Source organism: Scardinius erythrophthalmus (genome assembly GCF_964197995.2).
Source record: "Scardinius erythrophthalmus genome assembly, chromosome: 13".
NCBI classification, from domain to species: Eukaryota; Metazoa; Chordata; class Actinopteri; order Cypriniformes; family Leuciscidae; genus Scardinius; species Scardinius erythrophthalmus.
Window position 1 is genome coordinate 33,654,273 of NC_138233.1, and position 15,330 is coordinate 33,669,602.

Genomic DNA, 15,330 nt, shown 5'->3' on the forward strand with positions numbered 1-15,330 from the left:
GGCTCGAAATATGCATTTCTTTTGTCTGCATTATAGTTACTAACGACTGGCTATTCATAGGGTTTCAATCCCTAATTTATTTTATCAAAGTTCTTACTTAACATTTAAAAACTGGATCAAATGCCCTGCTTGAATAATGAAACATTTTAGTAAGCATATTTAGAAAAAAATTATAAAAGGATAACTGCAATATGTGGCAGGTGCACCTAGAGCTAGCTAGCATGTTAGCTTAGCACACCATCAATACACGACAATTTATGAGATTAAAACCATTTTTGTGCTTCAAACTTAATTTATAACGCAAGTAGAGTGTTTTAAATAATCTTCTGTGATATAATTTCGCTTCAGATTTAAAAATCAGACATAAAATATATATTTTTTACTATTCTGCACAATGATAAAGTCTATATTGATTAGCAATACATTATAAATATAATCTATTATTATGGAAATACCTGACATTATTTGAAGAACACAGGTAAACCAAATATCATTTCAATCATGTTTATTGTCTTCAAAAAGTCTTTTTTCTGCATGTAACAACGATCTCTGATAGCTGTGTGTGTGTTCGAGACCTGGATTGTCACATGATCATGGTTCTTCTTCATGTTACATAAATGGACTATTATTGTGAATGTAGCGCCCTCAGGCTGTTGGTATGGATTGAAAACACAATACATCACAGCGTCCAGCGCTCATAATGATTACATAGACGCATTTGGGCATAAATTCAATAAATATTATTCCTGTCTATAGAAATCTGATGAAAACTTATGAAAATATATCAATATTTCTCCAAATCTGCACATTTTTGAGCTAAAGCCCTGAGGGACGTTGTTTTGTGTATCGCTGTCATGACGACAGCACGGGAGTTTTTTTATGAATGAAAGCGGCTGACGCGCATAATTCATATTAAAGGTATCGACTCATTTTTTCATTTCATAACTCCTGACACAAATTAAGACATAACTGTCACTATAAGTTTTTCAGAATACAATAGTGGTCAAATACTGAAACTTGAGTCTTATATCTTTTTAATGATGTATAGTTTGTCAATGTATAACATTAAATCTGATAGTAATTTTTAACTAAATAAAAAAAAACGCTTCAGTGCGCCGACGCACTGGTGAAGCTTAACAGGTTAATTAAAAATTCTCATTAGTATTGTAAAAAAACACTCATTTTATCTGGTCAAAAACAGCTCTGTTTTCAGCACTCCGTTCAAGTGCATGTGTCTTTAAATGATAATGAGCTTTGCTCACCCCGCCCCTCTGTTCTGCGGGGCGTTTTGACACAACACACGTGGAGTGTTGCCTTGACTACAGTTGAGGGTATATTATGAATGAATATATTAAGAATGGCAGTGGGAGTCTCTGAGGACACTGTGCAACCGTATCAATTTGAACCGGAGTCAGACCTGGAACAAGGTGACGGCCCGAAGAAGTTCGACAATTAAGGCTCGAACAGGACGTTTCTGAATGGTTGGTTAACATAATGTCACTCTGATCTAACTTTGTATGTACTGGCAGGGTAGAGTAGTGAGATACAAACGCTATGTGTTTAACGTTACTGATGTATACGTTAGTTCATTGACAGATTGATGTTACAGCTAATCGTCATGAAAAAAAATGTTTTCGGTAAATGTAGGCTTGTCAGTGATGCGTAACGTTTTCTATGCAGTGTTAGGTACAACTGTATGGAGGTAGATTTGTGTCTTTATTATTCAATCAAAAAAAAGGTTGCTTCAATCAAAAAATATATTTTCAATCAAAAAAACCCGTTTCAATCAAAGAAAAAAAGTGTTTGAATGCAAAAATATATTTGAGACTCAAAAAAATGCATTTGAACACTATTTTTTTTTGCTTGAAAATGTTTTTTTTGATAGAAGTGAAGGTTTTTTTGTTTGAAGCAACTTTTTTGATTGAAGTATTGTTGTTTTGTGTTTGGGCCATATTATGGGTAGGACATTTGTGTCTTTATAATTCAATCAAAAAAGAAGTTGCTTCAAACAAACAAAACATATTTTCAATAAAAAAATCACTTCAATCAAAAAATAAACCTTTTCAATCATAGAAAAAATGTTTTTGAATGCAAAAAAATATTTGAGATTCAAAAAATTGCACTTGAACACTTTTTTTTTGATTGAAAATGTTTTCTTTGATTGAAGTAATCTTTTTTGTGTTTGGACCATGTTATGGGTAGGACATTTGTGTCTTAATTATTCAATCCCAAAAAAGTTGCTTCAATCAAAAAAAAAACATTTTCAATCAAAAAAAAATAATTTCAATCAAAGAAAAAACTGTTTAAATGCAAAAAAAAAAAAAATCATTTGAAGTGTTTTTTTTTTATTGAACTTTCTTTTTTTTTGAATGAAGTGAAAAAAGTTTTGAAGTCGTTTTTTTTTTAAATCATTTTGACACAAACGTACCGCAGTGGGGGCGGGTGCTTCCCCATTGGTCAGACATGCTTGAGTGACAAGTGTCTACACCAACGACGTCTTTCTGACAAGCAAGTCATGGTCGCCACTCGCCAGCGAGCCAGGAAGCAGTGGTGGAGTTGTTGGTAAGTAGATAAAACCGTATTAAAATGATTGGTGTCACGTTATTAGCCTACTCTGTTTGATATTTCGATTAAACATACAGCTTGCTAACTTAGCTCACGTTGACTAATTTGTGTGATGGTGTTAGATATCTGACGCCTCATATTGTCAGGCAGGCTAGCAGGGTGCGCTAACGGCTAATTGAATTGTTTATTTCACTTAAGTAACGTTACAGAGGCTTGCTATGTGCTAGTGCTATATTGTGTTATAATACGTAACGTCATTAGTGGTCAAACAACAGTCCACAGGCCAACTGTTGCCCACAGCGCTGCCTGTTTAGCAGCAACAGGTCATGCAGAGCCTGAGTCTATCTTCTCACACAGCCCACAGGATTACAGCTATTTGACCGTCCCGCTCTCTCTCTCGCTCACGGGTAGTGGTCTCCCCACCATCACAGTCAAATGCTCGCAGACACAGAGGCAGATGCTGTTATTTTGAGAGCGGGGCTTACATATGCCGTCCCGTACGGAAAATAATGTTGCATACCACCGGTAACATGAATATATATTCCGTTGCTCGGTGCGCAAACTAGCTGTGTCAGGCATTATTTATAAGTAGCCTAATGTCCTGCACAACTCCACATGGAAAACTGGCAGTTCAATGAAGTGATGTATTCATTTATTTAGATTTCTAATATCATATAGTATTGTCCTGTCAACCCATTACAAGTCTTGCCTTATTCAGTGTTGATTTATTGACATGTTTATGTAAGATGTTTTATTAGAAGGTGTGTGAGTGAAAGTTGTCTGAAGTTGTATTTTTCTATTTTATTGCAATGCTGATTGATAATGTAGGACTCTGGTCCTACAACAATAAATCAACACTGAATAAGGCAAGACTTGTAATGGGTTGACAGGACAATACTATATGATATTAGAAATATAAATAAATGAATACTAATTAAACAAACCATCTTGTCTTCTTTTCCAAGGATTTTCATTAAACTAAGAGCTTTTGTGTCTCAACTGAATGCCAAATTTACCAGAAGGATCATTATTGGCACAATACTTTAAGCTAGTAACTACTTGTACACTATGTCAGACAATAAGCATCACTTCATTGAACTGCCAGTTTTCCATGTGGAGTTGTGCAGGACATTAGGCTACTTATAAATAATGCCTGACACAGCTAGTTTGCGCACCGAGCAACGGAATATATATTCATGTTACCGGTGGTATGCAACATTATTTTCCGTACGGGACGGCATATGTAAGCCCCGCTCTCAAAATAACAGCATCTGCCTCTGTGTCTGCGAGCATTTGACTGTGATGGTGGGGAGACCACTACCCGTGAGCGAGAGAGAGAGCGGGACGGTCAAATAGCTGTAATCCTGTGGGCTGTGTGAGAAGATAGACTCAGGCTCTGCATGACCTGTTGCTGCTAAACAGGCAGCGCTGTGGGCAACAGTTGGCCTGTGGACTGTTGTTTGACCACTAATGACGTTACGTATTATAACACAATATAGCACAAGCACATAGCAAGCCTCTGTAACGTTACTTAAGTGAAATAAACAATTCAATTAGCCGTTAGCGCACCCTGCTAGCCTGCCTGACAATATGAGGCGTCAGATATCTAACACCATCACACAAATTAGTCAACGTGAGCTAAGTTAGCAAGCTGTATGTTTAATCGAAATATCAAACAGAGTAGGCTAATAACGTGACACCAATCATTTTAATACGGTTTTATCTACTTACCAACAACTCCACCACTGCTTCCTGGCTCGCTGGCGAGTGGCGACCATGACTTGCTTGTCAGAAAGACGTCGTTGGTGTAGACACTTGTCACTCAAACATGTCTGACCAATGGGGAAGCACCCGCCCCCACTGCGGTACGTTTGTGTCAAAATGATTTAAAAAAAAAAACGACTTCAAAACTTTTTTCACTTCATTCAAAAAAAAAGAAAGTTCAATAAAAAAAAACACTTCAAATGATTTTTTTTTTTTGCATTTAAACAGTTTTTTCTTTGATTGAAATTATTTTTTTTTTTATTGAAAATGTTTTTTTTTGATTGAAGCAACTTTTTTGGGATTGAATAATTAAGACACAAATGTCCTACCCATAACATGGTCCAAACACAAAAAAGATTACTTCAATCAAAGAAAACATTTTCAATCAAAAAAAAAAGTGTTCAAGTGCAATTTTTTGAGTCTCAAATATTTTTTTGCATTCAAAAACATTTTTTCTATGATTGAAAAGGTTTATTTTTTGATTGAAGTGATTTTTTTATTGAAAATATGTTTTGTTTGTTTGAAGCAACTTCTTTTTTGATTGAATTATAAAGACACAAATGTCCTACCCATAATATGGCCCAAACACAAAACAACAATACTTCAATCAAAAAAGTTGCTTCAAACAAAAAAACCTTCACTTCTATCAAAAAAAACATTTTCAAGCAAAAAAAAATAGTGTTCAAATGCATTTTTTTGAGTCTCAAATATATTTTTGCATTCAAACACTTTTTTTCTTTGATTGAAACGGGTTTTTTTGATTGAAAATATATTTTTTGATTGAAGCAACCTTTTTTTTGATTGAATAATAAAGACACAAATCTACCTCCATACAACTGTCAGGGCTGAAGCACTGACATGAGGTCACGGCAGGAATGTTTCTAACAGTAGTTGAAGGACACCTAAGAATTTTGTGTTACCATACATCTTCATGCAGTTATAACTGTTTTTTTTTTTTTACATTATTGTTACTTCTTAATCAGTAACAGACACCGTTATAAACCATCTACAAAAGTAAGCTTAGTGTAGTGTTACCATGTTAACTTTAAAGGGCACCTATTATGACTCTTTTAACAAGATGTAAAATAAGTCTCTGATGTCCCCAGAGTATGTATGTGAAGTTTTAGCTCAAAATACCCAACAGATCATTTTTTACAGCATGTTTAAATTGTAATTTTTTGGGGCTCAGAAAAACGTGCTGTTTTAATGTGTATCCCTTTAAATGCAAATTAAAGGGATAGTTCACTTTGAAATTAAATTTTGGTATGTTTAAGCTTACCTCAAGGGCATCCAAGATGTAGGTGTCTTTTTTTCCGCAGTAGTTTCAATTTTGATATTTTTAGGTCAAACCGTTCAAGATGTCGCCTTGGCTACGGTTTCGTTCCAATGAACTGCAGTAGCCAAGGCGACATCTAGTGTATATATCTATACCCGCCCGCGCCCTCAGATCACTTGGACGCGGCTGTGTTCAAGAGGTAACAACGATATAAATACTGTTCGTTTTCTCACACAAACCGCTCGTTTCGTGTCTTAGGCCATCAATGTGTACTTACGATGGGGAATTGTTTAATTTGGACGACGGGGAATTGTTTTAATTTGGACTCTGTGCATGCTATTTGAGACAGTAACCATAGACCTGCATTATATGACTGACAGACAAGAACGGTTTGACCTAAAAATATCAAAATTGAAACTACTGCGGAAATAAAGACACCTACATCTTGGATGCCCTTGAGGTAAGCTAAAACATACCAAAATTTAATTTCAAAGTGAACTATCCCTTTAACTGCTGCTGCCGGCCCAGGGGGCGGAGCCTCACGAGCTCGCGCTCAGAAGAACCAGAAGGACAATCTCAACAGAAACTCTCAGTTGCGGTGTTCATTTCGACTCGGAGTCGGACAATAATGCCCACAGAGCCAGAGAATATATGCTGTATAGAGATAGAACAGGTATAGTTTAGTTTAATTATGGTTATAATTTATTTGTCATCTGCTTTTATCCACTATTAATACAAGCCTGCTGTAGCAAACCCCGTCCGAATGATGAACAAAATATACTGATGAGTTCAGTGAAGTTTATTGTACATCACACAAAAGATGAGCGTTAGTTTTACTCCAGAGATTCACAGTAAGAGCTGAATAAACACAGTATAAGATGTGAGCATTAAAGTCTTATCCATAAACTCTCTCTATCTTTCATTATCATCTACATTACATACACAGCGAAGTACACAAAACACTCCTTACAACTAACAGTAAACAAACATATACACATCTTTTCAGTAGGTGCTAAATAAACTGGTAAACCTTATATCCATAAAACGACTCGATGAGCTGTGATAGAGTGCGCTCTCACTTTCATTTCTGCCGTGATCAGTAACGTTAGTCCTGTCGCTCTGGAGACTGTAAGCTGGATCACAAACATTACTGATCCATCCTCAAGTAACAACGAGGTAAATGAAGACTGCTATGTTCATTCTTACATCCAACAACAAAACACCTCAATCGCTTAGGAGACATTCTTGTCTACAGCTGCTCAAGCGTCGAACAATGGCGGACTCTGTGTCCAGCTCACTCAGGGCGGGTCTATGCTCAAACTGAAGTGTCAATCAACCGTCGTGGGAGGGGCCTGTGCAATTCTATGTCACATTGCACCGAATCTGAGAACAGCTCATTCTGAGACAGTGCTTATGATTTATTGAGATTGTAAAAAAAACACTGGGTGGATTTTTATCATTCTAGGGTGGTTTTGCTCACACACTGCCAACACACATTTATGTTCAAACACCATGTAAAAGTGAATTTTGCATAATAGGTGCCCTTTAAAGCAACAACATGTAACTTTTCAACCTTCATAATATATTTCCAAGACCCTTGTGATAGTACATCGACTTACAATAGGTTGAATGAGACGTCTGCCAGAGCCTGACGGGGTCTGTATCGCTTTTACTGGCACTATGTAACTTCGGGGTGCGGGTAGTAACCAGCGCTCAAAAAGAACTACAAAATTCGACTGCTTTACGGCATACGTCACTTTGCCCACCACTTCCTCAAATGTGGCCAACCAGCGCGTTTGTTTTCGTACGTCTGTTTTCGTCATGGCTGAAGCAGCAGCGAAACGTAAGAAGTCCAAGGTTTTGTCGGAGTAGAGTCGAAAGAGGAAAAGGGAGAGTGATAAACTGAAAGGCAGGACGAGGATCAATATGGGTCGAGCGTTTGCTCGCTGGCGTTAGCTTATGGAGGAGGAGAGTTACCAGACCGATGCTGACTTGGCCGTCATGCTGTTGAACTAGTAAGTAACTGTAAATTGCTTGCATACTATCTTTAGTTTTTCTAATCTGTTGTCTGCCTGGCTACGTTATGGAAACTATCTGGTCCTCCATTTATTTATCTTCATGAATCAGCTAGTAGATGAGCGAATTATCAATCTGGTAGCTAGTAAACACTAACATGGTAGTTTTAGATGGTTAGGATGCTATCGCTATCATTCTCGTTCAGATTTGAGCATTGCAATCGACATGCAAATCGCAAATGTTTGAGTTAAAATGTTTAGTCTACTAAACATGTATAAATTATGAAAGGGGGAAGATTAATAATATTATCATTGCCCATATGAAAAAAAACCTGCATGCTTCATATACAGTAACCATAAATCATTTTACGGCAGCGGTAATGGACAATTCCGCTTCCAACCTGTAGGGCGACCGCAGAGGAAAAGTTCCATGTTGTTGCTTTAACACCTGCGTACACAGTTTGTAATAACACAATAACCATAACGCATTGTTCATTATAAACGTGGGATTATGAATTATATTGAGAACGTTGTACATAGAAAACATGCTGTAATGTACCCTGAGTGTAAACCTTAGCCACATTCATCGTGAAGCGTGCTAGCGATTTGCAAATATTAATATAAAGATTAATATAAAGGTTAATAAAACCTTACACTCACTTCTTCTTCTGGAGATGCAGCAGGAACACGAATAGTTGGTACCGATCCTTTTTTCAGGAGCAGCTTCTTAGCAAAACCAGCTTTATACTGACCCTCCTTTATAAAGCAGTCTGGTGAGAAATGATTCGCGCAAACATGAAAGCATTGACGTTGATCGTGGAGATTGAGAATATTCCCTTCGAAAACAAAACTCAGCCACTGCGTCTTCAGCGGTTCGGATTTAGGAACATTAAAATGACTGCTGTGTTCGTTATTACAGCCAAGAACAGAACACCACAATCGCTTAGACGCCATTCTGCTCCAGCGTATCAACAATGACCGCGCGGACTATGATGACTCACGAGCGAGGGCAGGTCTGTGTTGAAACGCTGCTGTCAATTAACGATCGAGCGGCTTGATTTGAGACGGGGAAAACATATAAGGAGATTTAAAAAAAAAAACACTGGATGGATTTTTATAATTTTATGATGGTTGTGTACAGGCACTGCCAACACACATTTCAGTACAATCAACTTGTAAAAGTGCATGTACCATTATATGACCCCTTTAAAGGTGCAGTCTGTAAGAATGACAGCTAGTGGTCGAAATAGGTACTGCAGTCCAAATTCAAAATACGGAGAACATTGTGTCCCCCGCCCCCTCCTCCTCAGACTCGACGCTCAAGCGGGTTGCCAGTTTGAGGACATGCAACAGGAACGAGCGCAAATGACAATGAAAGTCAAGGAGACTTACACACACTGTAAGTTGATGAGTTGATTTATCCATATTTTAATATGCTCTCGTTCTTGAATCTGTGACCCAGTTTGTTTGCTGGCTGCAATACACCGAGTTTCAAAGTACACTTGAAATTTCAAAGTAAAATAACTGGCTGTAGAAGTGTTTTTCCGAGAAACAAGTATGTGAACTCAGCATGTTTCCTAAATATCTGCAAACATATTATGGTATTTTTATGCTTTAGTAGAGTGAAAAAGTTACATACAGCACCTTTAAGTTATTAAATTGTCAGACGATTCACTTTTTAATAGGCTAGTGAAAAGAAAAGGCTTAGGATGGTTGTTGATGAGTTCATTCTGTAAATCATTTGTAAGATCTTAGATCGATGTCTTGCACATTTGAACTGCTTAGCTTGAACCTTCATACTTAATCACTAAGTCAGTAATTTTATTAACTGCATGCACATTGACTAACGGTGTGTTAGGCCTTATATAATAGAGTCTGAATGTCTGAATGTTTGTTAATGTTAATGACAGTGTTTCCATGGTGAGGGTGTATCATCACACACGCGGGATCTGGTTGGTTGAACGCAGAAGCGCGTCATCTGTGCTATAGAATAAGCACTGTGAATAGTGACTCCTCGCGCTGATTTCCGCTGCTGTTTTGACGACTAAAGATGCCGATAAAGATGATGGTGAGGATGAGGCATATATGTGCGTGTCTTGGCGTGTAAGGCACAGAGAGAAACAGATCTGTATCTCAAAACCTGGCGAGCTGCGTACTTGCCTAGCAACACAGCATTGCCGGACATTACAGGTGCGCGCAGATGCTCAGCCCAAATATGCTGTCTAGGTAGGCAGCTCACTAGGGTTTGAGACATAGCCGGAGTGTCGTGGTTTTTTACCTCCTGCATGCATATCTATGAGGCTGGATGCATTTATAATTGTAGGCTACTGATCGCAGGTTTGACATCAGCTTCGCGAATCTCGCAGCACTGCAGCATGACCTTGGACGTGCAAACGGTGGCGGTGTTCGCTGTTATCGCATTTCTACTGCTGGTCAACGTGATTCTTATAATCTTCATGGGCTCCAACTGAAGGATCTTCAGCATGACTGACACACAATCGTAAAGAGACACAAAGATCTGTGATTGTTTCTTTTCCTGGAAACATCTGAGGCTGCTTCACGAGTCCTCGTATCTGCGATTCTACTCTATACAGCGGTGGATATGGTAAAATATATTTTATCGTTACAATTTGAAGTGTGTGCGTGTGTGTTCTTCGCGTACCTACGTGTGTGTAATGTGTGAATGATTTTGAACATAAGGGTTATTAATATTCATGGACAATGCTCTAAAACCACGCCAAGACACATTGTATTTGTGCTAGAATAATTGCTATCAGTTATTTTTGAAGATATTTATGAACCATTTCCATGATCCATGACTATAAACTATGAATTTGAGATAAAATACTATGCAGTCTTGCTTGAGAGGAGGTCAGATTATATGCATTTAGCTTATTTAAGACAGAGTCCTTCCAAAATATAATGAGGCAAAATTACAGTCAAATGGTTATAGGCTATAGATAGGCTATGGCCAGATGTCATAGAGACATACATTCTGGGAATCTGTTATTATTTGATCAGAGCTGTGATCACATGCCAGTACACGTGGTGCCACATTTTGGCAAGTTGTGAATTGTCAGTTTCCACAGCATTACAGTGAAAAGCTTGACAGGGGCTAGGAGCTGTTTTCTAAACTGTTTTAGTTTTATTTACTTAGTCTAGATAGATGGTTGACAGTCTTATGCTTCGAAAGGCACATATGTTTAAAATGTTGCGTATGTGTTTGAATGCGTACACCTGTCTTTGGCAATTTTGTGCATCTTTGATTGGCCCTCACTCTCAGGACGCAAGTCTCTTACATAATATTTTTCACCATTTAGTAACTGACTCTTCAGTGAGGATGTTGGAATTTGGGCTAATGGAATTTTCCATTAAATTTCAAAGCAAATTCTAAGCAAATTTCTACCCATTAAAGACATGGTAAGTTCCTTATTTTCATTCTAACTTGATGTTAATGAAATGCTTTCCTTTGTAGAAGTTCACTTTAGTCAGGTTTAGTAAGGTGAATTTTTTCTTCCTAAAAGATAAGAAAGTCTCCATGAATCTGACAGAATAGCACATTGATGTGAAATGATAAATAGAGGACATGTTTCCTCATTCTTTTTTTGAGTTTTGACATCTTTGTGTGTTCATATGCGCTTGGTGCTACGTCAGATAGCATTCATTACCGCATAACGTATGCAGAAACATGAAGGGAACAGAGGCCGATTATGTAACAATAATTCCATTACATTCACTGGAATCCTGTTACTCCATAATGAGAGGCGACTCTGAAGTTGTCTTAATATTATGATCTGTTGACATAGTTCTTCTGGATTTTTAATAATTTAGGCTACATTCACAGAACAGTCTAAAATCACTTGCTAAATGCCAGAGAGGATATTTACTGGCATTAATCATCCGGATAATTGCAGAGTATGTGTTTGATCTTCTTGTAGTTATGTACTTGTGGTTTTGTTCATCGGCTCTTTGGCATATGCTGTTTGCAGTCTTGGCCCAGAGAAGGCTTCGGGCATTTGTGGCTGGAGTCTAAATGTGCTGTACCTGTGGCTGTGCTGTACGCAGCAGGGGAGATCAGAGACAACCATCGACAAATGCACTGACTGGTACTCATGCTCGAGGTGACACTGTCAGAGGAGCCATATACTGTACAAACAGCCAATCAAGAATCCTCCTGCTGTGTGTTTTACTGTTTATATCACATGAGTTGCTCGATTTAAGAAACAAAGCTGAGCAATCAGTGTTTCACTAGTTCGCCTGCCCGTTCAGCCTTAAAGGTTAACTAACTTGGCTTGCTGTCCTTGGAGGAGGCTCGAACCCGAGGCTCGGCTTGAGCTCCGAGTTAACATAAGAGGATAGAGATAATTCACTGGAGGAGAAGGGGAGGAGGAGGGCTGCCAGAAGAATTTGTCAATGAGATGACGTGGTGTCTGCTGCTTATGTAGTATGCTCGTAATGATGATTGAATATTTAGGCTCCTCCCGAACCTACGTTTTGAACTTCATTTAAGACTACCTGTGGTGAAAATCAAGTGTTTAAAGGAGAACTCCGGTCAGAGCAAATTTTTTTGTACATTTGGAGTGCTGTCAATACAGAGAACAACGACAAAAATCGGTGTTGCCTACACCGTGTTATCCTCTTTTTAAAATTTGCGCCCTGTTGACTTCAATAGGGCATATTTTAAACCTGCTTTTGCCCAGCCACTTGTAATGACACATCAAGGATGTTAAGAGGGTAAAAGCAGGTTTAAAATATGCCCCATTGAAGTCAACAGGGCGCAAATTTTAAAAAGAGAATAACACGGTGTAGGCAACACCGATTTTTGTCGTTTTTCTCTGTATTGACAGCACTTTACAAAAAAATGAGCTCAATGTTAAAATTGACCGGAGTTCTCCTTTAATGTTGTTTATATGTCTGTGTGGTGTTTTTAATATGCTTTAAGACAAACCATGTGCAAATTCATGTTATCACATTACTTCTGAGTATTTTCTCCTTAAAACTGCAGTGAAGCAAAGACAGTCTCAAAAACGTGGTTTGAAATCGCTGGTGTTTCTTACGTCACAAACTAACTACCTTGTAACCAATCACGTCAACGTGCCGGCGGGCTTTAGCATATCATTAACTATGACCGCTCTGAAACAGGGGAGTCTTAAGAGAAGCCAGGTTATCCCAGTATATTTTTCTGTTGATATGAAAAGTCGGGTAAATTTAACACCTTGGTGAACCTTGATTTAAGCACTACGCTATATATATATTTTAAAAAAGACATGATGAGGTGGTGAGAATAGTAAGTGACTTATCTCCATAGCAAAATCTCAGATGGTCACAAAATTATTAATTATTAATAATTATTAATCTTTTATGAATCGTTAAAATATTGGTGTCCATAATGCCGTGAGCACAGAGACACTATACAGTCTGCCTAACCTCTCGATCCGAGTCATTTGTTCTTTGGTCACATCACATCCCCATAGGCTGAATGCAGTCTGTACCGGAAAACAAAATTAGTTCACCTCCCGAGTCTTCGGGTCTGAGTTGTACGTTCATCGCGAGTTTTGGAAAAGAACCATCATGACTGAAATTCACAAATTTATAAACTGTATGAAATTTGTGACCAGAAACGCATCACGTAAAAAAAAAATTGATTGTAAGGAAGGTTGGGAATTATTAACTAATTTCTGTATCTAATATAGCTGTCACGTGACAAAAGAACAAATGACTCAAGTCCGAAGAGGTGAACTAATAATTTCTGTTTCCTGTGCAGATCCTATAGGATTTTGTGCAATAGTCAATGCAAAATGAACAAATCAGCCTCTGAGACAACTCGTGTTCCTGAGTCATATTAAAGATTTGTTCAAAATGATGATTTGTCCATGATCGACCCATCACTATTCTCACTGGAAACAGAGGACCCGGAAACAGCATTCCTTACGTCACAGATAGATGCCATAAAGGACAAGAAATTGTTTGTACTGCATGTGTAGAAATGAGCCTGTGAATCACTGCAAGAATGCGTTGTTTAGGCTCATTCTGCATATTATATACCCTAAGATAATATGGGACTAATATGAACGCCTATGATAAGGCACAAAGGTGTACCTTTGAGGAAACACTTTCACTTATCATAGTTTAATGAGCAGACACAATTGTGATGTGTTCAAAACATTGGGCTGTATTTGCAAGAGCTACTGAACAGCCCAACACAGCAACACTGGCTCCACCGGTGGCATGAGTTTGAGACGGGACTACCTGTTTTTCTGAGATATGGAAGATGGGGGAGTGTGTTTCGAAACAGTCACGTGTGCAAAAGAATGAACGCTTCTCCATCATGGTCATTGTATTTTTCTACAGTTGATCAGCGGAGGTTCAGTGGTCAGCGCAGAGGCAGTATGGGATCACGTCACGATGGCCGAGAGGGAGTTGGCGTTTAAGGCGGGAGACGTCATCAAAGTCCTGGATGCCTCCAATAAAGACTGGTGGTGGGGTCAAATCGATGACGAGGAGGGCTGGTTCCCCGCCAGCTTTGTGAGGGTAGGTTTCAGCCACATTTTGGACTAACTCTCATCTCATCTTATAAGGTCATTGATCTTATTAGTTAATTGTGATGCGGCTCAAGGTCTCAAGTGAAGAAATGAGGTCTTGGGACACTGATCCTGATTAGATGCGTCTGTCTGGACTTTGAAATGAACGCAGTCAGTGTTGCCAAGCCACTTCCATCTCACTGTTCCATTTCTATTCTTCCACAACAAGAGTAAATTAAAACAGTGTATTTTTGTCATTCTTTCCAAAGGTTGATCCCCACCCTCCTCAACCTTACACAAAACCAGTTTTCTATATCAACCCTATAGCAACTCCAAGGTTCCATAACACAACAGCAAAGGTGCGTTCCCAGCTCCTCAAATCTCATCAAGTGCTGCTGATTTTGTCAACACAGCCGTCTCTCACAAAGCATTTTAAAGCATCCAATTGAAATCACGCTGTTAGTGTGTTTCATAGCTTTTCAGGTAGATTTAGAACATAAGCATCCAACATGTTTCTTCATTACATGTGCTGCTTTGGATTAGTTTTGTAGTAGCCTCCAAATCACAGGCCTCATGTTGAAATAAATGTTAGCAGCTGCTTTTCATTCAGAACCATCTTCTCTTTTTTGCCAGGCAGCATCCTATTTTATGTTTGCATCTTTGTAGATGCCAAGATTTGTAATGCAACAAGTGTGTACGATTTAAAATACTCTAATAATTCCAAATTGAAATTCACAGGCATTGGTACGTATTAAGCTGTTTTTTGACTGGGAACATGGTTTTAGACGCTCAAGCAAATCTTTCTGATGGGAACGGGTTTCTTTGTGATTAGTAGGCCATGCAAGGGTGACTTGTGAAATGGAGATGGTCAATGGTCTTTCTTACGAATCTCTGAGACCCAGACTATGACAAGACTAGAGGTCGACCGATAGTGGATTTTACCGATACCGATATTTAGGTTTGACCGTACGTGCCGATAACTGATTCATCAACCGAATTCTACAGAAAATAATTTAAACATTAAAATATTACAGGTTTCTTTAGCTATAACCTAGAAACATATGTCAATTTCACAGGTAACACTTTGCAAGTCCTATTTGTTAACGAGGATGTATTAGCTAGCTTTCATGAACTAGTATATACATTATGCAATATACAGTTTTTTACAGTATGTATTAATATTTGAGCA

General features: G+C 38.3%; 1 protein-coding gene across 4 annotated transcripts in view; it reads left to right on the forward strand.

Moving 5' to 3' along the window:
• arhgef9b (Cdc42 guanine nucleotide exchange factor (GEF) 9b) overlaps positions 1-15,330 on the forward strand; it is a 204,930-nt gene that overhangs the window by 147,286 nt on the left and 42,314 nt on the right. For 3 of the 4 annotated variants that reach the window (XM_081383248.1, XM_081383247.1, XM_081383250.1), the window contains exons 5-6: positions 13,972-14,151; positions 14,411-14,500. In XM_081383248.1, the coding sequence (XP_081239374.1) occupies positions 13,972-14,151; positions 14,411-14,500 (270 nt within the window). The remainder of the gene's footprint in view (positions 1-13,971; positions 14,152-14,410; positions 14,501-15,330) is intronic. The other variant, XM_081383249.1, reaches the window with a different exon arrangement.